Source organism: Saimiri boliviensis, chromosome 8 (assembly GCF_048565385.1).
Source record: "Saimiri boliviensis isolate mSaiBol1 chromosome 8, mSaiBol1.pri, whole genome shotgun sequence".
In the NCBI taxonomy this organism is placed as follows: Eukaryota; Metazoa; Chordata; class Mammalia; order Primates; family Cebidae; genus Saimiri; species Saimiri boliviensis.
Genome location: NC_133456.1, coordinates 28,698,967 through 28,723,314, shown reverse-complemented (window position 1 = coordinate 28,723,314; position 24,348 = coordinate 28,698,967). Strand labels below are relative to the sequence as shown.

The window sequence follows — 24,348 nt, the reverse complement described above, 5'->3', positions numbered from 1 at the left end:
TCTCTGATAGGCTGATTTCATTTCTTTTGGATATATACCTAGCAGTGTGCTGGTAGCAGTGGGATTGCTGGATTATATGATAGTTCTTTTTTTTTTTTTAATTGCATTTTAGGTTTTGGGGTACATGTGAAGAATATGCACGATTGTTGCATAGGTACACACATGGCAGTGTGGTTTGCTGCCTTCTGTCCCCACCTGTATCTGTCATTTCTCCCCATGCTATCTCTTCCCACCTCCCCACCCCCATATCTCCCCTATTTCCCCCCAACGGACCCCAGTGTGTAGTGCTCCCCTCCCTGTGTCCATGTGTTCTCATTGTTCAACACCTGCCTATGAGTGAGAACATGTGGTGGTTGATTTTCTGCTCTTGTGTCAGTTTGCTGAGAATGATGGTTTCCAGGTTCATCCATGTCCCTACAAAGGACGTGAACTCATCGTTTTTGATGGCTGCGTAATATTCCATGGTGTATATGTACCACATTTTCCCTATCCAGTCTGTCATCATTGGGCATTTGGGTTGGTTCCAGGTCTTTGCTATTGTAAACAGTGCTGCAATGAACATTCGTGTGCACGTGTCCTTATAGTAGAATGATTTATAATCCTTTGGATATATACCCAGTAATGGGATTGCTGGGTCAAATGGGATTTCTATTTTTAGGTCCTTGAGGAATCGCCACACTGTCTTCCACAATGGTTGAATTAATTTACATTCCCACCAACAGTGTAAAAGTGTTCCTGTTTCTCTACATCCTCTCCAGCATCTGTTGTTTCCAGATTTTTTAATGATCGTCATTCTAACTGGTGTGAGATGGTATCTCAATGTGGTTTTGATTTGCATTTCTCTAATGACCAGTGATGATGAGCATTTTTTCATATGTTTGTTGGCCTCCTGTATGTCTTCTTTTATAAAGTATCTGTTCATATCCTTTGCCCACTTTTGAATGGGCTTGTTTGTTTTTTTCTTGCAGATCTGTTTTAGTTCTTTGTAAATTCTGGATATCAGCCCCTTGTCAGATGGGTAGACTGCAAAAATTTTTTCCCATTCTGTTGGTTGCCGATTCACTCTACTGACTGTTTCTTTTGCCATGCAGAAGCTGTGGAGTTTGATTAGGTCCCATTTGTCTATTTTGGCTTTTGTTGCCATTGCTTTTGGTGTTTTGGTCATGAAGTCCTTGCCTACGCCTATGTCCTGAATGGTTTTGCCTAGATTTTCTTCTAGGGTTTTTATGGTGTTAGGTCTGATGTTTAAGTCTTTAATCCATCTGGAGTTAATTTTGGTGTAAGGTGTCAGGAAGGGGTCCTGTTTCTACTTTCTGCACATGGCTAGCCAGTTTTCCCAACACCATTTATTAAACAGGGAATCTTTTCCCCATTGCTTGTTTTTGTCAGGTTTGTCGAAGATCAGATGGTTGTGGGTATGTTGTATTTCCTGTGAGGCCTCTGTTCTGTTCCATTGGTCTATATCTCTGTTTTGGTACCAGTACCATGCTGTTTTGATTACTGTAGCCTTGTAGTATAGTTTGAAGTCCGGTAGTGTGATGCCTCCTGCTTTGTTCTTTTTGTTTAGAATTGACTTGGCTATGCGGGCTCTCTTTTGGTTCCATAAGAAGTTTAAGGTGTTGTTTTCCAGTTCTGTGAAGAAGGTCATTGGTAGCTTGATGGGAATAGCGTTGAATCTGTAAATTACTTTGGGCAGTATGGCCATTTTCACGATGTTGATTCTTCCTAACCATGAACATGGAATGTTTCTCCATCTGTTTGTGTCCTCTCTTATTTCGTTGAGCAATGGCTTGTAGTTCTCCTTGAAGAGGTCCTTTACGTTCCTTGTTAGTTGTATTCCTAGGTATTTTATTGTCTTTGTAGCAATTGTGAATAGCAGTTCGTTCTTGATTTGGCTGTCTTTAAGTCTGTTACTGGTGTATAGGAATGCTTGTGATTTTTGCACGATGATTTTATATCCTGAGACTTTGCTGAAGTTCTTTATCAGTTTCAGGAGATTTTGGGCTGAGATGATGGGGTCTTCTAGATATACAATCATGTCATCTGCAAATAGAGACAATTTGATTTCCTCCTTTCCAATTTGGATACCCTTTATTTCTTTTTCTTGCCTGATTGCTCTGGCTAGAACTTCCAGTACTATATTGAATAGGAGTGGTGAGAGAGGGCATCCTTGTCTAGTGCCAGATTTCAAAGGGAATGCTTCCAGTTTTTGCCCATTCAGTATGATATTGGCTGTTGGTTTGTCATAAATAGCTTTTACTGTTTTGAGATACGTTCCGTCAATACCTAGTTTATTGAGGGTTTTTAGCATAAAGGGCTGTTGAATTTTGTCAAAAGCCTTCTCTGCATCAATCGAGATAATCATGTGGTTTTTGTCTTTGGTTCTGTTTATGTGGTGAATTACGTTTATGGACTTGCGTATGTTGAACCAGCCTTGCATCCCTGGGATGAATCCTACTTGATCATGGTGGATGAGCTTTTTGATATGCTGTTGCAATCGGTTTGCCCGTATTTTATTGAAGATTTTTGCATCTATGTTCATCATGGATATTGGCCTGAAATTTTCTTTTCTTGTTGAGTCTCTCCCGGGTTTCGGTATCAGGATGATGTTGGTCTCATAAAATGATTTGGGAAGGATTCCCCCTTTTTGGATTGTCTGGAATAGTTTCAGAAGGAATGGTATCAGCTCCTCCTTGTATGTCTGGTAGAATTCAGCTGTGAACCCATCTGGACCTGGGCTTTTTTTGGGTGGTAGGCTCTTAATTGCTGCCTCAACTTCAGACCTTGTTATGGGTCTGTTCAGGGTTTTGGCTTCTTCCAGGTTTAGGCTTGGGAGGATGCAGGTGTCCAGGAATTTATCCATTTCTTCCAGGTTTACTAGTTTATGTGCATAGAGTTGTTTGTAATAATCTCTGATGATGGTTTGGATTTCTGTGGAATCTGGTGATATCCCCTTTATCGTTTTTTATTGCATCAATTTGGTTATTCTCTCTTTTCTTTTTTATTAATCTGGCTAGTGGTCTATTTTGTTGATCTTTTTGAAAAACCAGCTCCTGGATTTATTGATTTTTTGAAGAGTTTTTTGTGTCTGTTTCCTTCAGTTCTGCTCTGATCTTAGTTATTTCCTGTCTTCTGCTAGGTTTTGAGTTTTTTTGATCTTGCTCCTCTAGCTCTTTCAATTTTGATGATAGGGTGTCAATTTTAGACCTCTCCTTTCTTCTCATGTGGGTACTCATTGCTATATATTTTCCTCTAGAGACTGCTTTAAATGTGTCCCAGAGATTCTGGTATGTTGTGTCTTCGTTCTCATTGGTTTCGAAGAACATCTTTATTTCTGCCTTCATTTCATTGTTTGTCCAGTCAACATTCAAGAGCAAGTTGTTCAGTTTCCATGAAGCTGTGCGGTTCTGAGTTAGTTTCTGCATTCTGAGTTCTAACTCCATTGCACTGTGGTCTGAGAGACTGTTTGTTATGATTTCCGTTCTTTTGCATTGCTGAGGAGTGATTTATTGCCAATTATGTGGTCAATTTTAGAGTAGGTATGATGTGGTGCTGAGAAGAATGTATATTCTGTGGATTTGGTGTGGAGAGTTCTGTAAATGTCTATTAGGTTTGCTTGTTCCAGGTCTGAGTTCAGGTCCTGGATATCCTTGTTGATTTTCTGTCCGGTTGATCTGTCTAATATTGACAATGGAGTGTTAAAGTCCCCCACTATTATTGTGTGGGAGTCTAAGTCTCTTTGTAAGTCATTATGAAGTTGCCTTATGTATCTGGGTGCTCCTGTATTGGGTGCGTATATATTTAGGATCGTTAGCTCTTCTTGTTGCAGTGATCCTTTTACCATTATGTAATGTCCTTCTTTGTCTCTTTTGATCTTTGTTGCTTTAAAGTTTATCAGAGATGAGAATTGCAACTCCTGCTTTTTTTTGCTCTTCATTTGCTTGGTAGATCTTCCTCCATCCCTTTATTTTGAGCCTTTGTGTATCCTTGCATGTAAGATGGGTTTCCTGGATACAGCACACTGATTGGGTTTGGCTTTTTATCCAATTTGCCAGTCTGTGTCTTTTGATTGGGGCATTTAGTCCATTGACATTTAGGGATAGTATTGTTATGTGTGAATTTGATACTGTCATTTTGATGCTTCCTGGCTGTTTTGTTGGTTAGTTGATGCAGATTCTTGATTGTGTTGATGCTCTTTTACCATTTGGTGTGTTTTTGGAGTGGCTGGTACTGATTGTTCCTTTATATGTGTAGAGCCTCTTTCAGGAGTTCTTGTAGAGCAGGTTTGGTGGTGATGAAATCTCTGAGTGCTTGCTTGTTCACAAAGGATTTTATTTTTCCTTCACTTATGAAGCTTAGTTTGGCTGGATAGGAGATTCTGGGTTGAAAGTTCTTTTCTTTAAGGATGTTGATTATTGGCCCCCAATCTCTTCTGGCTTGTAGGGTTTCTGCTGAGAGATCTGCTGTGAGTCTAATGGACTTCCCTTTGTGGGCAACCGGACCTTTCTCTGGCTGCCCTTAGCATTTTCTCTTTCATTTCAACCCTGGTGAATCTGACGATTATGTGCCTTGGAGTTGCTCTTCTTGAGGAATATCTTTGTGGTGTTCTCTGTATTTCCTGTATTTGAATATTGGTCTTCCTTGCTAGGTTGGGGAAGTTTTCCTGGATAATATCCTGAAGAGTATTTTCCAGCTTGGATTCATTCTCTTCATCACATTCAGGTACACCTATCAGACGTAGATTAGGTCTTCTCACATAGTCCCACATTTCTTGAAGATTTTGTTCATTCCTTTTTGTGCTTTTTTCTCTGTTCTTGCCTTCTCTTTTTATTTCATTGAGTTGATCTTTGACCTCTGATATCCTTTCTTCTGCTTGGTCAATTCGGTTGTTGAAGCTTTTGCCTGCTTCACGAAGTTCTTGTGTTTTTCAGCTCCATCAATTCACTTATATTCCTCTCTTTGCTATCCATTCTCGTTAGCATTTCATCCAATCTTTTTTCAAGGTTCCTAGTTTCTTTGCATTGGGTTAGAACATGTTCTTTTAGCTCACTGTAGTTTCTTACTACCCACCTTCTGAAGTCTGATTCTGTCATTTCATCACCCTCCTTCTCCATCTGGTCTGGTTCCTTTGCTGGTGAGGAGTTGTGATCCCTTTTAGGAGGAGAGGTGTTCTGGTTTCGGGAGTTTTCATCCTTTTTGTGCTGGTTTCTTCCCATTTTTGTGGGTTTATCCACCTGTTGTCTTTGTAGTTACTGTCTTTCAGATTGGGTCTCTGAGTGAGCTTCTAGTTCATGGATGCTGAAGTTACTTCTTTTTTTTTTTTTTTTAAGCTTTCCTTCTAACAGTCTGGCCCCTCTGCTGTAGGACTGCTGAGGTCCTCTCCGGGTCCTGCTTGCCTGGGGATCACCTGCAGCAGCTGCAGAACAGTAAGGGTTGCTACCAGTTTCCTTTTCTGCTGTCTTTGTCCCAGGAGGATCCTTGCCTACTCTCAGTCCGTTCTCCCCTTTATGAGGTGAGTCTTTGGATCTATGGGGGTCAGGGAGCTACTTGAGGAGACAATCTGTCTTTTACTGGGGCTTAAGTCCTGAGTTGTGAGCTCCATTGTTTGTTCAGAGCTGCTGGGCAGGTACGTTTATGTCTGCTGCAGCTGAACTCATAAAGCACTTTTTCCCAGGTGCTCTGTCCCAGGGATTTGGAGCTTTATGAGTTTCTGTTGCACTACTGCCTTTTTTGATTTTTCTTTCAGGTCTGACCCGCCCAGCTATCAGCACGCCTAGCCACTGCCTGCCTGCAGAGGCTTTGCTGAGCTGCTGTGGGCTCCGCCCAGCTGCCCTGAGCTCTTCCCTGCAGTCCTGTTTATATGGGCGTAGTTAGAACTGTCTCAGCAACGGTGGCCCCGCCTCTGTTATGGCGGACTCTCTCTGTTGTGGCAGGTTGCCTCGGCAACAGCGGGTTGCCTCGGCGATGGCGGCCTGCCTCCATAGCGGTGGAGAATCTCAGTAATGGCGGAAGCCCCTCCCACACTGAGCTGGACCGTCCCGGGTTCAGCTGTGCTTGGTTTGAAGGGCTCAACCCAGAGGGTTTCCAATTACTGTTTTTGTTTTCCTTGTTGTTGCGGGTGGAGGGGTGGGACCAACTGAGCCTGATCACCTGGCTCCCTGACTCAGAGTCTTTTAAGTTGAACGACCCTGCGTTCCAGTCACTTGTTGAAAAGGTGCTGGGATCTCCCGTGCTGCGACTCACTGAGTTGGCTCAAACAGCGGCGCCGGCTCCTGGTGGATTTTTTGCCTAGGAATCTCCTGGCAACTCTGCCGTCTCAGGGCTTGATCGCCAGCTAAGAGGGCTCCCAGACCAGTGGCTTTTGTAGGGAGAACCGCAGGAACAGGGCGCAGTCAAAGCAGCTGCGTGGGCCAAATCAGCCCTGCGGGGGCCAAAACAGCCACACCGGCCGGGACTGCGGCGCTGGCGACCCCTCTGCCTGGGTATCTCCTGGTCTGTGGGCAATAAAAATTCGTCTGGAAATGCAGCATCCACTCACCCTCTGCACTTTCACTGGGAGCTGAAGTCCTGAGCTGTTCTTAGGTGGCCATCTTTCCAGCATTTCCCCCCTTTTTTTTTTTTTTTTTTGAGATGGAGTTTGACTCTGTCCCAGGCTGGAGTGCAATGGCATGATCTCAGCTCACTGCAACCTCCGCCTCCCTGATTCAAGCAATTCTCCTGCCTCAGCCTCCTGAGTAGCTGGGACTACAGGTGCACATTACCATGCCCGCCTAATTTTTTGTATTTTTAAATGAGACAGGGTTTCACTATGTTAGCCAAGATGGTCTGATCTCCTGACCTCGTGATCTGCCCACCTCGGCCTTCCAAAGTGCTGGGATTACAGGTGTGAGCCACTGTGCCCAGCCTCTTTTTAGTTTTTGAGGAACCTCAAAACTACTACTGTTTTCCGCAGTGGTTGTACTAATTTACATCCCCACCAACAGTGTTTCCTTTTCTCCACAGCCTCACCAGCATTCATTATTGCCTGTCTTTTGGATAAAATCCGTTTTAACTGGGGTGAGATATGCCTCATTGTAGTTTTCATTTGCATTTCTCTGATGACCAGTGATGTTGAGCACCTTTTCATATACCTGTTTACCATTTGTATGTCTCTTGAAAAATGTGTGTTCAGATCTTTTGCCCATTTTTTAATTGACTTAATAGATTTTTTTTTCATATACAGTTGTTTGAGCTCCTTATATATTCCGGTTATTAATCCCTTGTCTGATGGATATAGGGATTCACATACCTTGTCAGTTTGTGAATATTTTCTGTCATTCTGTGGGTTGTCTCTTCACTTTGTTTCCTTTGCTATGCAGAAGCTTTTTAACTCAATATAATGCAATTTGTCCACTTGTGCCTTGGTTGCCTGTGCTTGTGACTTATTACTCAAGAGATCTTTGCGTAGATCAGTGTCCTGGAGAGTTTCCCCAATGTTTTCTTTTAAACAAGTAGCTTCATAGTTTGAGGTCTTAGATTTAAGTCTAATTTATTTTGATTCGATCTTCATATATGGCTAGGAAAACATTTAAGGATTTTGGAAACATTTTTCTAGAAATGAAAAATAGGTTCTTTGGGCTGCATATTTATAGGCAGGTAAAGTGCTTTGCATTATGTTAAAGTGACTACATGCAAGTCAGGGTTCTTGACTGTCACAGAAGGTGTAAAGCTCAAATCTCCCATCCCAGAGAAGGAATACAATCTTCAACAATTGTGAAAGGATATAAACTTTTGCTTAAAATGAACACTTCATTATCTTGTAAGATAGCATATGCCATTGTCAGACTATTTGCTTAAAAAATTATTCCAACCTAAGGCTTTAGGGAGAAAAAAAAAATCTTCCTTATATAATTGACCTAAAGTCAGCTTCCCTATGTCTACCAGTTTGTTCTGTGATCTTTCTCCCTTCCTTGAGCAGAACCAGAATAACAGTTAACTCAGCAACTGTGTGTCCTTTCCATCCTCTTAGTCTAGTTTACTTCATATAAATATCTCCAGTTCACTAATGAGAACACATGGACACAGGGAGGGGAACATCATATCAGGGCTTGTTGCAGGGTGGGGGACTAGGGGAGGGATAGCATTAGGAGAAATACCTGATGTAGATGACGGTTTGATGGGTGTAGAAAACCACCATGACAAGTGTATACCTATGTAACAAACCTGCATGTTCTGCACATGTATCTCGGAACTTAAGGTGTATGTGTATATATATATTTTATATATGTATAATATATATATATTTTATATATTACATATTATATATTATATATAAAATAATATATATAATATATATTTTATACATGCCAACATATGTGTGACAGGATACTGAAGAATAAGGGAGAGAAAAAGGGGCAGAGAAAATATTTGAGGAAATAATGGCTGAAGAGTTACCAGATTTATAGAAGTTCCCACTGATCTGCTCTTCCAGGAACCTAAGTGAACTCCAAACAGATTACACAAAAGAGATCCACAAATAGGTGAATCGTAGTAAAATGCTGAAAGCCGAAGACAAGGAGAAAATCTTGAAATCAGCAAGAGAAAAAGAACTTGTCACTTAAATGAGCACCTGCATAACAAAGCTGCACATCTCTTCCTGAACCTAAAATAAAAAACAGCACTTACAGTGAACCTCAGTAAGATTAACAGCTGACTTTTTAGCAGAAGCAGTAGAGATTAGAAGGCAGTAGAATAACTATACAAAGTTCTGAAAGAAAAAGATTAAAAACTATTAACCAATAATCTTATATCCTGCAAAGTTATCTTTTTTAAAAAAAAGGCAAAAGAAAGACATTTACAGATAAATGAAAGATAAAATAATTTGTTGCCAGCAGACATACCTTACAGCAAATAATAAAGGAAATTATTTAGACTGAAAACAAGTGAACCTAGAAAATAATTTGAGTCCATATGGAAAAAAAGCAAAGGACAAGGTAAAGGTAATTAAGTAATTAAAAAAGACAATTAAGGTCAGGTGTAGTAGCTCATGCTTGTAATCCTAATACTTTGGGAGGCCAACCTGGGAAGATTCTATGAACCTAGGAGTTTGAAGTTGCAGTGAGCTAGGCTGCCCTCCAGCTTGGGCAATACAGCAAGACTCTGACTCTTAAGAAAAAGACAGTAAAAATACATTAATGCATTTTTTTCCTGCTCTCTAGTCTTAACTGATTTAAAAAGTGTTCATATAAAACAGTGCATATATAATGTCATAGTGGGCCTTTAACATATAATAATGTAATATATTTTCCCATAACAGCAAAAAGGACGTAGGTGGTGGTGAAATTGTACTGGGCTAAGGAAATTACTCCAGATGGTAATTCAAATCAACAGGAACAAATGAAGTGAGCCAGAAAGATAAGATATATATTAAGAGCTATGAACATAATTACTATCCTTTCTTCTCTTAGCATTTTTAGAAGACATAAAATTATATAAAGTCATAATTTATAACAATGTATTTTGGAGTTTGTGGTGTTTATTGGTATGTATAACAGCAATACCACAAAAAGATAAAGGGAATAGAGCTATATACAGTAATGTTTCTGTGGCTCACTAGAATTTAGTGTAAATCTGATGCTGTTACTTACAGTTAAGATGTATATGGTAAGCTTAGAGCAACCATAAAGCAAATAACTCAAAAAGTAGTAAAAATGATTAAGTGAAATACTGCACTACCAAATATTCACTTAATGCAAATGAAAGAAATTTAAAAAAGTAAAGGAGGGATAGAGCGAAAAAAGGCATGAAATGTATAAGAAAAAAGAAAAATGGCAGATGTGCATCTATACCAATATTACATGTGAATGGATTTAAAAAGTGTTAATATGTTAAATAATCCAGTCAAAAGACAGCAATTGTAAGATTGGATTAAAAATACAAAAGCAAGATGCAGCTATATGCTGTCTTGAGGAGACAAACCTTAGATTCAAAGATACAAATAGATTGAAAGTCAAAGGATAAAAAAGATACATGAAGAGCAAAGGAGAGCTGGAGTAGCAATACTAATATCAGACAAAATGGACTTTATGACAAACATTGGTATGAGAGGTAAAGCATGACATTTTATAATGATAAGAGTGAATCAGTTAAGATAGAGTTATAAACATATATGCATTTAACAACAGAGCCTCAAAGTACATTAAGTAAAACATGCTAGAGGTGAATAGAGAAATGGACATTTGAATAATAAAGTTGGAGACTTAAATACACAACTTTCAATAATGGAAAGAACAATTGGGCAGAAGATGAGAAAATAGAAGACTTGAACACTTGCACCACCGTATAGCAGTAAGACTTAACAGACATCTATCAGAATATTCCATTTAACAACAGAATTTATAGTCTTCTCAAATTCATGTGAACTGTTCTCCAGGATAGACCTTAAGCTAAGCTAAACAAAACCCTCATAAATTTAAAAGGATGGAAATAGTACTAAGTATGTTCTCCAGCTACAATTAGGAAAAGGGGAAGTCAAATTGTCTCTATTTGCAGATAACATGATTGTATATTTAGAAGACCCCATCATCTCAGTGCAAAATCTCCTCAAGCTGGTAAGCAACTTCAGTAAAGTCTCAGGATACAAAATCAATGTGCAAAAACCACAAGCATTCCTATACGCCAGTAACAAACAGAGCAAAATCATGAATGAACACCCATTCACAATTGTTACAAAAGGAATAAAATACCTAGGAATACAACTAGCAAGGGATGTGAAGAACCTCTTGAAGGAGAACTACAGATTTCTGCTCGAGGAAATAAGAGAGGATACAAACAGATGGAAAAACATCCCATGCGTATGGTTAGGAAGAATCAATATCATAAAAGTGGCCATACTGCCCAGAGTAATTTAAAGATTCAGTGCTATCTCCATCAAGCTACCATTGATTTTCTTCACAGAATTGGAAAAAACCACCTTAAACTTCATATGGAACCAAAAAAGAGCCTGCATAGCCAAGACAATCCTAAGCAGAAAAACACCCAAAAAACAAAGCTGAAGGCATCGTGCTGCCTGACTTCAAACCATACTACAAGGCTACAGTAATCAAAACAGCATTGTACTGGTACCAAAACAGATATATAGACCAATAGAACAGAATAGAGGCCTCAGAAAAATGCCAGACATCTGCAACCATCTGATAATTGACAAACCTGAGAAAAGTAATGGAGAAAGGATTCCCTATTTAATAAATGGTTTTCAGAAAACTGGCTAGCCATATGAAAAAACTGAAGCTGGATCCCTTCCTTACATCTTATACAAAAATTAACTCCAAATGGATTAATGATTTAAACATAAGACCTAAGGCCATAAAAACCCTAGATGAAAACGTAGGCCATGCCATTCAGTACATAGGCATGGGCAAGGACCTCATGACTAAAACACCAAAAGCAATGGCAACAAAAGCCAAAATAAACAGTGGATCTAATTAAACTTAAGAGCTTCTGCACAGCAAAAGAAACTATCCTTAGGGTGAACCAGCAACCAACAGAATGGGAAAAAAAATTTTCATTCCACCCATCCAACAAAAGGCTAATATCCAGAATCTACAGAAAACTTAAATTTATAAGAAAAAAAAAAAAAAAAAAACATCAAAAGGTGGGTGAAGGATATGAACACTTTTCAAAAGAAGACATTTATGCAGCCAACAAACATTTCTCATTAGAGAAATGCAAATCAAAACCATATTGAGATACCATCTCATGCCAGTTAGAATGGTGATCATTAAAAAATCAGGAGACAACAGATGCTAGGAGAGGATGTGGAAAAACAGGAATGCTGTTACACTGTTGGTGGGAGTGTAAGTTAGTTCAACCATTGTAGAAGACAGCATGGCAGTTCCTTAAGGATCTAGAAATAGAAATACCATTTGACCCAGCAATCCCATTACTGGGTATATACCCAAAGGATTATAAATCATTCTATCATAAAGACACATATGTTTATTGTGGCACTGTTCATAATAGCAAGACTTGGAACCAACCCAAATGCCCATCAGTGATAGACTGGATAAAGAAAATGTGGCGCATATACACCATGGAATACTATGCTGCCATGAAAAGGATGAGTTTGTGTCCTTTGTAGGGACATGGATGAACCTGGAAACCATCATTCTCAGCAAACTGACACAGAACAGAAAATCAAACACTGCATGTTCTCACTCATAGGCAGGTGTTGACCAATGAGGTCATATGGTCTCTCCTGATATAACACATGAAGGTAGCTATAGATGTTGTATAAAAGAATGAGGCTATGTTGCAATGAAACTTTATATACAAAAATAGATGGTGAGCTAAATTTGGTCTGTGGGTCATAGTTTGCCAACCTGTATTGTCTACTAATCTCTGGCACAGAGCTGGCATAACCTCATGACAATATGGCAGATATACTGATATCTTTATCAGGTAAAAGTAAAATGCTTCTGATTTTCTCTATTAGGATAGAAAATAAATGTGTTACCAAATTAGTACTTATACGTCAGAGAATAAATTGCTTTGTTCCATAACAAGACTGCATTTGGAAAAAGCACATGCAGTCATTCTCCAAGACACATCCATTTTGGAGACTTAAATGGGAATATAATAGGAATTGCTACCTATGCATCTTTTAAGTCTTGGATGGTGGCGCTGATCTCTGCAATTATCATAGGGATTAGTATTTTGATGATATTGGGTTGGGGGAGCTCCAAAACTTCCATTGACCCTTTTTTCTCTAATAGTTCTAATTCCATGGGTCTAGCAGTCAATATTGCAAAAGATATTGGTTCATTAATATACATTCTCAGGATTCAGGAATATAACCTTAATTAGGGGTAGGGGGGCCAACTTGGCCTACGAGGAGGTGGACCCTGTTAGAAACTCCACATATCACATGAATTCCGTAAGTCTCTACCCTAACCTGTAGCCGGCAGTAGTCTCTTGGATCACCAAACGTTAGACACTTGGAAAATGGGGGTTTGGTATTTGTTACTGTTTTAAGGAGGAGGGGCCAGGTGCAGTGGGTCACACCTGTAATCCCAGCACTTTGGTAGGCCAGGGCAGGAGGATGACTTGAACCCTAGGAGTTTGAGACCAACATGGACAACAAAGTGAGACCCTCTATCTACAGAAAATTAAAAGATTTGCTGGGCTTGGTGGCATGTGACTGTAGTAGTCCCAGTTACTAGAAAGGCTGAGACAGGAGGATTGCTTGAGCCTGGGAGATTGAGGCTTCAGTGAGCCTTGATCATGCCACTGTACTCCAGCCTGGGTGACAGAGTGAGACCCTGTCTCAATAAAGTTTTAAAAGTAACTCACAACTAGAACTTACTTATTTTTATTTTTATTTGAGATGAGTGTTGCTCTGTCACCCAGCAGGCTAGAGTGCAGTGGCGTAATCTCGACTCACTGCAACCTCCATCTCCTGGGTTCAAGCATTTTTCCTGCCTCATCCTTACTAGAAGCTGGGATTACAGGACCATGCCACCACACCTGGCTGATTTTTGTGTTTTTAGTAGGGACAGGGTTTCACTATGGTCTCAGTCAGGTTTCACCAGGTTGGTCTCGAACTCCTGACCTCGTGGTCTGCCCACCTTGACCTCCAAAAGTGCTGGGATTACAGGAGTTAGGTACTGCACCTGGCCTAGAACTTATTTTTAATATAACTAAATTTTACTTTTAATTCAGGCCAAGCCTACATAATATTTTCTATAGTCCCCAAGTTAAAATATATTTTTATGTTTTGGAACATCTAAATAAAATTATTCCATTATTTTAGAATCTGGTTAATAGTTACTTGATAGACATCATGTTTTCAGGGCTTTTTTCCTTCTGTTACAGTATCTTGCTCTCAATATCTTTTTGGTATTTCTTCATTTTTTTCTCTTTCTAATCTTTTGATCCTCTCCCCACAATCTGTCATGAATGTTTTTACCTTGCCATACTTAACATTTCTGAAGTCTATAGTTGTTGGTGATGGGGTTAAAATATTAAATGAAGGGTACTGTTTTCTGCTTTTACTTCTTTTGTTTTCTTTTTAAAACTGTTTTACGGAAAATTTCAAAGTAAACAGAATAGTATAAAGAAACAGAATGATATAATTAACCCTCGTGTACCCAAATGTAACAACCATACCAACATTTTGCCATTCTTTTTTTATCTGTACCTCTACCTACTCCCCCAGCCACTCAACTGCTCATTAATTTATCTCTAAATTTTTTTCATTGTTTAAGGGTGATTTACATATATTAAAATGCACAAATCTTTGCTATTTCCACCCTGTTTCAAAGTATATGTTTTGTTATTATTCAAGTATGGTGAGGAGATAGCTGCCATAGAAAAGATAGTTTGTTATACTCACTGAGCCCCAGAGAAGGGAGCACACAAGGACTTGCCAATGTAGGTCAGGAGGTAGAGGGAGCAGGAGGAAAATGTGGGCAAGAACTTTTATTGTGGTTTCAGTGGTAAGGAATGGGTGAGGCAGGGTAAGGAGGTTTTAGGATTGGCTAGTTTGAATAATTTCAGTGGACTCTGGGGCATAGGTTCTATCTCTGGTTGTGTGATACCTGGCCCCTGGGGTGATTGGGATAAGGAAGTAATGGTCCTGAGTGTGAGAGCCTTGTAGAAGAGTTAGAGCAGTTGGTTGGTAGTGTGGGTCTGGATTGATTGGAATGCATATGAAAGGGAGACTCAGACAAGTTGTTTGCCATCTCTAGGAATTAGCTATCCATGGGAGAGGCAGTTCTTCCAGAGTCAGCAAGGCCCAAGACGTCAAAGCATCAAAAATACAGAATAAAAAGACATTAATAAACACCCTTATTACATGTAGGACATTTCCATCTCCCCCCAAAAGTTTATTTGTGTCCCTTCCCAGTCAGTTTCCACAATCAATTTCTGCCATCCTCCAGACAACCACTATTTTGATTTTTTTCCACTTGAACTTTGTTTCATTTGTTCTAGGACTTTATATAAAAGAAGACTACATTGTGTGACTGTTGTGTTCAGCTGCTTTTACACAGCATAATGTCATACATACATCTTGCCTGCCTCAGTAATTTGTTTTTTTATTCCTGAGCAGTATTCTATTGTGTAAGTGTACTACAATTTGTTTATTCATGCTCTTCCTGATGGATATAAACTTGTTTCAGTTTTTGTTACTGTACATAAAGCTATGAATATTTATCCTTTCATTGACATATATTTTCATTTGCCTTGAGTAAGTATTAGTGGAATTGATAGGTCAAAAGGTTGCCCGTTTAACTGTCAGTTTTCTGAAGTAGTTGTACCATTTTACTTTCCCACAAGCAATTTATGAGCATTTTGATTACTCCACATCTTCACCAACATTTAGTGTTGTTAGTCTTTTTACTTTTATGTTATTTAAAAAAAAAAATCACAAAACCCTAAATTTAGGGTTCAAACTGTTAGAAACGCTTCTGTCAGTTTCTCTGCCACTTGTATGTTTTTCATCTATTTTGTCCTTTTCTAGATAATTTGTCAGTTACCTGAAAATGCTACTCTTGGCTGGTGCCCACAAGCCAAACAGATTTAATAATCTCTCTTACACACACACACAAGCACACACCCTCATAATCCAACAGGTATTTCTCATTTTTTTTCTGTGAAGTATTATGCTAAATTTTGTGGAGACATTTTTTAGAAAGTAAACACATTAACTGCAATCAGAATGGTAAAGGGAAATACAATCCAATAAGTAAAACACAAAGTAGAATATGATACATGCTCCTAAAGAGGTAAGAAGGAAGACACTTTCAGGTCTTGGACCCTTGAAGAATATGCATGATTTTTACAGATGTTTGTGATAAAGAAGGGCCTGATTGGTGTAAAGAATAGTATGTTTTTGTGCCAGATTGTTATACTCATTCAATCATACTTCACTAATAAATGGTGCTCATTTAGATGGAACTGGCCTAAAATTTCTCTCTTATCTTCCACAGACTGTTGCCTAGGCATTTTCATCTTTGAGATTTAGAATGGTACCATCTCTTTGAATCCTCATAAGGACTGTTCTGGGACTTGCTTCAAAAATTACTTTTCCTTTTTCTTGACTGTTCTATTTCATCTTCACTGAATTATTTCGTTTCACCTGTGTATGTATTCAAGTCTTCCTCCCTCCCTCCAACATTCTAAGAGAAGAAAGAATTATTTTCTCAATTGTGTTATCGTTATTAAGCTTTCATCCTGTTTTTCTCCTTTAACCACAGTAGTATTCACTTAATACTTCCACCTCTTAACATCACCAGTTGTTCAACCTCATGCAATCTGAATTTGATAAGGAAAATTGGTTCATATACACAATGGAGTACTATTCAGCCACTAAAAAGATGAGATCCAGTCATTTGCAACAACATGGGTGGAACTGGAGATCATGAAGTGAAATAAGCCAGGCACAGAAAGACAAACATTGCATGGTCTCACTTTTTTTGTGAGATCTAAAGAGCCCGCAACCACTGTTCTGAAACTTTTTTGTTTTAAGAGAATCAACTAGCGTCTCCTGGTCGATAAGTCTAATACTTTTTCTTTTAAGGTCTGATTTTTTTTTTTTTTTGGCCTGTCTGTAGGCACTGATAGCTATGTCTTTCTTCTCTTTCATCTCTCCTTCCTAGGTTTCTCATAATTCTCCTGCATCTGTCTTCCCTGACTATTCTTCTTCCCTTACTGACAGTGTTTTCCAAGGATTTCCCTTGGCCTGCTTCTTTCCTTCATCCTCATTTAAACCTTTCCCTTCAGCTGCAGACCTCATTTGCTTCTCCAGCTCTACTGCTCTTCCATTCTTCAATTGATTGTTAAACACGGCCCACCATCACCTCAAATTTGATGTTTAAGGTGTCTCCATTTTTGATCAAACTTAAGTTTCTTCCTGTGGATCTGTTGCTAAGCACCCTCATCTTTCCTGTCACCTAGAGGTAAAACCTCAACATTTCTTTGATTTTTTCCCCCCTTTTGTTTGCCACATCTAATTAGTTGCCAAATCTAATAGTTTTAATTTCCATGACATCTCACTTTTTTCCCCATTTCTTTTTTTTTTTTTTTTCATTTTAGCTTTATTCTTTCATGAACTCCCAAACACTCAGATTCCCATTTCTACTGTTAGTATTCTAATTTAGGCCCTGATTTCAGTCAGTCTTTTGCAGTGACTCTCCCACAAACTTCTTCTTGTAGAATTGTAGAAAGAACACGCACTCTGCAGTCAGGTAGACCTAAGTGCTAATTGTGAAGATGGCCCTTCTGGCTGTCTGACTTACAGAAAATTATTTAACCTTAATTTGCAAATAAGAACGTTTAGGCACAGAAAAGTTAGGCATTCCAGTTCAGTCACAGAGAAGTTAGTCATTTCTACTTCATGAGGTATGCCATACTGAAGGGTAATGGGACAATGTGTGCTTACTGAGAAGGTACTTGCAAAAAGATTATTTCTTACTCCTTTACTTTTGATCTCTTTACAACCCACTAATAGATTAATATTCTTTAAGTATAACCATCATATGAGAATCTTGTTCTTCAGTGGTTCCCCATTGTCTAATTTTCCATAATTTTTAGCCTAGAATTTTATACTATTATTTTGTGTCCACCTCCCTTTCTGACCTTATTTCTCCCCACTCATCACCAACATCTATTTGAGCCAAACCAAACCACTAGCAATGCACTGTAGCAGAATGGCTGAGAACATGAATTCCGGAATCACCTAAATCCATGTTCACCTGCTTACTTTGTGTCTGTGAGCAAATTATTTAATGTCTCTAAACCTTTCCTATTCCAGGGGTTGGGGGGTAGGGAGGAGGATAATTATAGTACCCTACCGCATTGGGTTGTTGGAAGGATAAAGTGAGACCAAGTATATAAAGCAGTTGGTGCCTGGTGTATTGAGAGCAGTCCCTGCTGGTAGAAGTAGTAATTGTTGATGCTGCTGTTACTCGTTTCTCCCAGGTCCATCTCTGTCACATTCACATACTTTTCTCTGTGTGGAATGCATTTCTTCCCATTTGTATCTGACTACATTTTATCTGTCTTCAAAGGTATTTCCTGATTCTCGTCACCACCCTCCCCCTACCCGTATCTTTCCACTTGATCATTCTCCTACCTCTTTTAGCTTAGAATGCTTATTACTTTTATATACTTATCTGTACTACCTCTTATAAAAGATTAGAAGTGCCTTGAGGGCAGATTGTGTAATTCATTTTTTGTATCTTCTAAAGCATAGCATCTTACACAGAACTATGCCAGAAAGTATTTATTGAATAAATATATTAATTTACTATAACCAGTTGCCCTTTGGTTCCAAGAGGTTTATTCTCACTTCTTTAGGAACTTTTGCAGTCTCCATAAACTATTGGTACATTATCAGAAATCTGTTGTTATCATTATGCCACCTTTGGGTTCAAGAAGACTGAAGAAATGACACTGTAGCAGAAGGCAATAACAAAAGCAAAACAAAAAAAAATGATGAGGTGACACTGCTTTCGATCTAGCAAAATTACTGTATTTCTACACTGCCTCTCATTTGTGTTACAAATACTTTACACCGAATATTATAGTACCTAGAATGGTGCTGAATTGAAGTGTGCAGTAAGCATTTTTGGATAATAGTGGATCTAAAATCTGCTTTACTGAAGTAAAAAAATAACATAAATAGCTAATGCATTAAAATGTGGTTAATTATCTAGTTCAGTTTGTTAAAATGAGAAATTATTCTTAAGAAGTGTCACCCTCTTATATTGTGTGCAGATGGAGTATTCTCTTGATAACTTCTCAAGGTACAAGCCACAGAACCTGGAAAGTGGGTGGAGGTGGAAGTGGGGGATCTCTAGAATTTCTTCCCCACAGTGAGTTGGCATAATGCCAGCCTGTCCTTCAGCACAAGGTGCACTGTGTTCTTGTTAAAGAAGGCTTATGCTTTTTAAGGCTTTATGCTTTGAAAAATATTTTTGGTCATTTTGAAATAATTTATAACTGGTATACTGTCGTTTTAAAGGGAGTGCTGTAAGGCTAAGAGACAAATGTTAGAAATTTAATAACAATTTACATATATGTACTGTTTATTTCTTAAGTAGGTATTAATACACTAAAATGGTAATAATTTTCCACTGAATAATGGCTACACCTTACGTGACTGAAAAAGCTAAGGTTTTTAAGTTATAATGCAGAATATTATTTGAGGCTTTTTTTTTTTTTTTGAGACAGAGTTTTGCTCTCGTTATCCAGGCTGGAGTGCAATGGCACGATCTCGGCTCACCGCAACCTCTGCCTCCTGGGTTCAGGCAATCCTCCTGCCTCAGCCTCCTGAGTAGCTGAGATTATAGGCACGTGCCACCACGTCCAGCTAATTTTTTGTATTTTTAGTAGAGACGGGGTTTCACCATGTTGACCAGGTTGGTTTCGATCTCTCGACCTTGTGATCCACCCGCCTCAGCCTCCCAAAGTGCTGGGATTACAGGCTTGAGCCACCACGCCTGGCTATTTGAGGCTTTTTTTAAGGTAAACTTGTTTTGTATACTTTAGAAGTATGACTTATGTAACCTATTAAGTTGCCAGGTGGTTTTATTCTTGAGACCTATATTAAGAATTTCCTTTTTTATAAAGACCAGTTCCCTTTACTCATTACTGAAAAAGGGTGAAGAGGGAGGCTGCAAAACATAATTGATGTATAGACTAATTAGATAGATTTTTTTAAATCATGATTTTTTCTTTACTGATGTAAAACTTGGAAGCAGTATTGAATAGAGACACTTAATTTTCTATTGTCATATTAAAATCTCAAGGAAATTGAGAGCTTGTGCACCAAAGTAGTTTAAAAAATGTTATCCTCTATATAAGCACTTTCGGCTGAACTTGGGGAGTAAATACTTTTTTGTGATATGTGGATTCTTGTGTTTTTAATAACTGTTTAGGGAACGTGTTCTGCTGTAATGGCTGAATATAAGTTGCAGAGATTTAAGCCCGCCCTTATATTAATGTTCCACCTCATTAACTTAATTGTTAGGGCATTTACACTTCAGTGATTTAAATAAAATACTCTAATGTGATTCTCTCGTCTTCTCTTTCCCTCTGTCTCCTGTTTGAAGTCTGGATGATTATATATTTAGTTTTGTGTTTTCATGTAGACCCTGTTGTTAATTCTATTAAGTGTAAGATGATGATGATGAAGGGAAGCTATCGTGTAACTCTCAAGCTGCAGAAGCCCTGGAAGATAAGGGAATATATTTATGAAAATAGAGTGGTCACTTCTTCGGCTGGTGTTTTGTCACTTTTACCTTAGAGTGTTATTCAGAGGATCAGGAACTTCATAGCCGTAAGACTTCATTCTGTTTCGGAGTTCAGATTGCTGATTATATATGAGCTTTCACACATACCCAGTGGTATTTATAGCCCTGGAACCCAAATAAGGGAAGGTTTTGCTTAAAAGTAAGCTATGTTTGTCCTTAAAAATGTTTCCTAAGCAGTTTGAAAAAAAGTAGGATTATGCAATGAATTCCCAAGCAAAGTCACCTTTACAAATACTTGTACCTACTTGCAAATAGTAGACATGTTTAAGCAGTAAGGTTTTTTCTAAATGATTTACTGCCAGTTGTGAGCATTACTTAGCACTGTCTATCCCAAATGCAAGTTATGTGTCTTTGTTAAAAATGTAGAGCAGGCGTCCCCAGACTATGGCCCGCGGGCCGCATGCGGCCCCCTGAGGCCGCCTGAGGCCATTTATCCGGTCCCCCACCGCACTTCAGGAAGGGGCACCTCTTTCACTGGTGGTCAGTGAGAGGAGCACAGTATGCGGCGGCCCTCCAGTGGTCTGAGGGACAGTGAACTGGCCCCCTGTGTAAAAAGTTTGGGGATGCCTGATGTAGGGAAAGGCCAGATGCATTCTCATGCCTGTAATACCAGCACTTTGGGAAGCCAAGGCCAGAGGATCATTTGAGGCCAGGAATTCAAGATGAGCCTGGGCAACATAGTGAGACCCTGTCTCTCCAAAAAATTCAAGAAAAAATTAGCCAGGCATGGTGGCACATGCCTATAATCATAGATACTTGGGAGTCTGAGGCATGAGGATCACTTGAGCCCTGGAGTTTCAGGCTTGTAGTGAGCTGTGATCATGACACTGTCTCCAAAAAAATAAAATGAGAGAAAAATAAGTTAATTTAAGGGAAATGAAACTTTTATGTTGAGAAGCATTTTTAATTTATAAGCGTATTTAATTGTGAATGTATGTTGTTAAATAATTGTGTGAAGTATCTGTTTGACCCATTTAAGTTGAGCAGTGAGTTTCTGTTGTACATGAGTTCATCTATGTGAGGTATTGGTGTTCATTTCTATTTCTTTTATTTTTCAGCTCACCAGCGACTGGAACCAGCAACTCTGTCAGGGATTGTGGGATTTATCCTTAGTCTTTTATGTGGAGCTCTGAATTTAATTCGAGGTTTTCATGCTATAGAAAGTCTCCTGCAGGTACTGTGCTGTTTTTACAATTTCAGGGGACAGTGCCTATTCATTCTGCTTGTTATAAAATTGATTTGAATTGGATTGAGTATTAAGTACATTTTACAGTGCATGCTCAAATTCTGTTTTGTATATCTGCTTTAGTCTTTTTTTTTTTTTTTTTTTTTTTTTTTTTCTAAAAACACTGGTTGGCTTGAGTCCATCAGCACATGTTTATTTATCATCTGCTGTTTAGGAGGTACTATTTATAGGCACTCTGGGGGCACCAAGACATGTGTGACATAGGCCCTGCAGTCTCATAAATGAAAGTTGAACTGGGGAGGCAAGGAAGTTAATTGCCAAATACAGAGTTGGGGAGAGGTCAGTATGAATCGGGATTGAAGAATGAAGGTTTTATGGAGGAGAGTGGAGCTGGCCGTGGAGAGATTTGACTAGACGGAGAGCAGTGGAAGATGGAGAAGGGTACATGTGGGCTGTGCTTGTTCCACTCCTGTGTATAGCTATCAGAGTATACTATTTTTTTTTCTCTTACGCTTTTTTGTAAACTTTTTAAAAATTTTATTTCTTAAAGTTTAGCACATTTGAGACAGCACAGCTTGCTTTTCCCTTATTTCTATTCACTTTCTCTGAAGAGCTCTTGACACTTCCATATTATGAATCAGTCCTCTTTTTTTGGTCAGCATTAAGTGCAGAATACTATTTGTAAAAATCCACCTGGCACACTTTATATTCTGCTCTAAAATTGCTGTTAGTTTGGGGAACACTCAGAGGGTGTCTTTCTGCATCTGGTTAGCCATGTAAAACCAACAGCAGATGACATCACAGGTTCCAGCAGCAGAACTGTTCCTAAAGGAGATGGACAGGACTTCTTATGACTTCATAATTCCTCTTCCAAACACCTTTTGCCTGCAGGTTAAAGCTCCGCTCCCCTTTTAGGCACAGGACAGCCAGTTGCCATCCCTCAGCCTTTCTCTGTCCTTTTCCCTGTCCGCCTGCCGGATCAGATTTATTCTAGCAGAAGGAGTTGAGTTTTCAGCTATTTAGATGGCTTAACAAAAAGAAGAAACAAAGGCAATTTGGAGACTGCTGGCGGAAAAAGCTTATGAATAAGATACTTTTCTTTTTTCCTTTTTTGGTACTTAATGTAGTGGAAATAACAGTAGTATAGGGATATGAAGAGTTGTTGGTAGAGCAGGCTTGGGCTTGGGTAGAGAACAGCTTGACCACTGCAGATCCTTACTATCTTTGACTTACACAACTGTATGCAAGTTACGGAACCTGGGGCTTAGATTGCATACATTTAAGTTAAAATTCAGACAAGGCTATTATATTTCACAAAACCAGTTTAAGGGAACAATAATTTATTTAGATATTATGTCTCTATTCTTCTCAGGCTGATTTCTTTTTTCCTCCTCTGATTTAAAACTTAAAAACTAAGGAAAGTAGTATAAATTACAGCTTTCATGCTTTTCAGATGCTGCAACTGGCTAAAGCCTAGATTGTTTTCTAATTGTTCCATGTCCTCCCTCTGATCATAATGTCTCTGGCTCATTACAGTTAAAAAAGTTTTAGGTTTCAGAAGAACAATAATCTGATTAATTACCACTTAAGTGTAACTGATAGCTCTGAGATTACCCAGCGTATTCCACATTTTTAAAAGACAACTTTACAGGCCATGAATGTAGATACAAAATCCTCAACAAAATACTATCAAATTGTATCCAACAATGTACAAAAATAATTAACACCACAACCAGGTGGAATTTATCTCGGGTATCCAAGGCTAGAGACCATTAGCAGCTAATTAATCCATCACATCAACAGGCTAAAGAAGAAAAATCACATGATCATATCAGTAGGTACAGAAAAAGCATTTGACAAAATCCAAACTCTATCCATCATAAAAACTTGGAACAAACTAGGAATAGAGGGGAAATGTCCTCAATTTGATAAAGAACTTCTATTAAAAAAATCTACATGTAACATCATCTTTAATGATGAAAAACTAGATGCTTTCCCCCTAAGACAAGGAACAGAGCAAGGATGTCCCCACTTAACACTCTGTTCAGCATCATACTGGAAGTTCTAGATGATGCAATAAGATGTGAGTAGGAAATAAAAGATGTACAGATTAAGAATAAAAATATAAAGCTGTCTTTGTTCACAGATGACATGACTGTGTAGAATATTGTTAATTCTTTTTCTATATAGAATATCCCCAAAATCAGAAACAAAAACCTGGAATTAATAAGTAATGGTAGCAAGATTGCAGGATATGAGGTTAATTTACAAAACTCAGTTGCTTTCCTATATATCTACAAAGAACAATTAAAATTTGAAACTAAAAATACAATACCATTTATAGTGACACCAGACAAAAAGAGACACAGGTAAATCTAATAAAGTATATATAAGATCTTTATGAGGAAAATGTTAAAACTCTGATCAAAGAAATTAAAGATCTAAATAAATTGAAAGATATTCCATGTTTATAGAAAGGAACAGGCAATATTGTTTAGGTGTCATTTCTTCACAAGTTGGTCTATAGATTCAATACAGTCCCAATCAAAATTTCAACAAATTATTTTATGGACATTAACAGTAATTCTAAAGTTCATTTGGAAAAGCAAGGACCCAGCGTATAGGGAAAAACAAACTGTTAGCTTCTGTACTCAGGATTCTCAGTACTTTCAGAACTTCATTTTTGACACCAGGTGTGTGTGGGGTTTTCTCACATCAACAAATTCTCCCGTACCTGTTAGGTATCCTTTAATTCAAATCACATTCAACACTGTCTACCTGGAGTTAGCCCAGACATCACAAAGAGTTTAATCTCACAAGACTGCCCCCACCTCAGATGCTAGTTGCAAGTTCAGGTTGTCACCAATT

General features: G+C 38.5%; 1 protein-coding gene across 3 annotated transcripts in view; it reads left to right on the top strand.

The window, feature by feature from the left end:
* The window catches only part of SEC22A (SEC22 homolog A, vesicle trafficking protein), a 65,454-nt gene that overhangs the window by 20,765 nt on the left and 20,341 nt on the right, over positions 1-24,348 (top strand). For all 3 annotated transcript variants that reach the window (XM_010352427.3, XM_074404236.1, XM_003941663.4), the window contains one exon: positions 21,353-21,468. In XM_010352427.3, the coding sequence (XP_010350729.1) occupies positions 21,353-21,468 (116 nt within the window). The remainder of the gene's footprint in view (positions 1-21,352; positions 21,469-24,348) is intronic.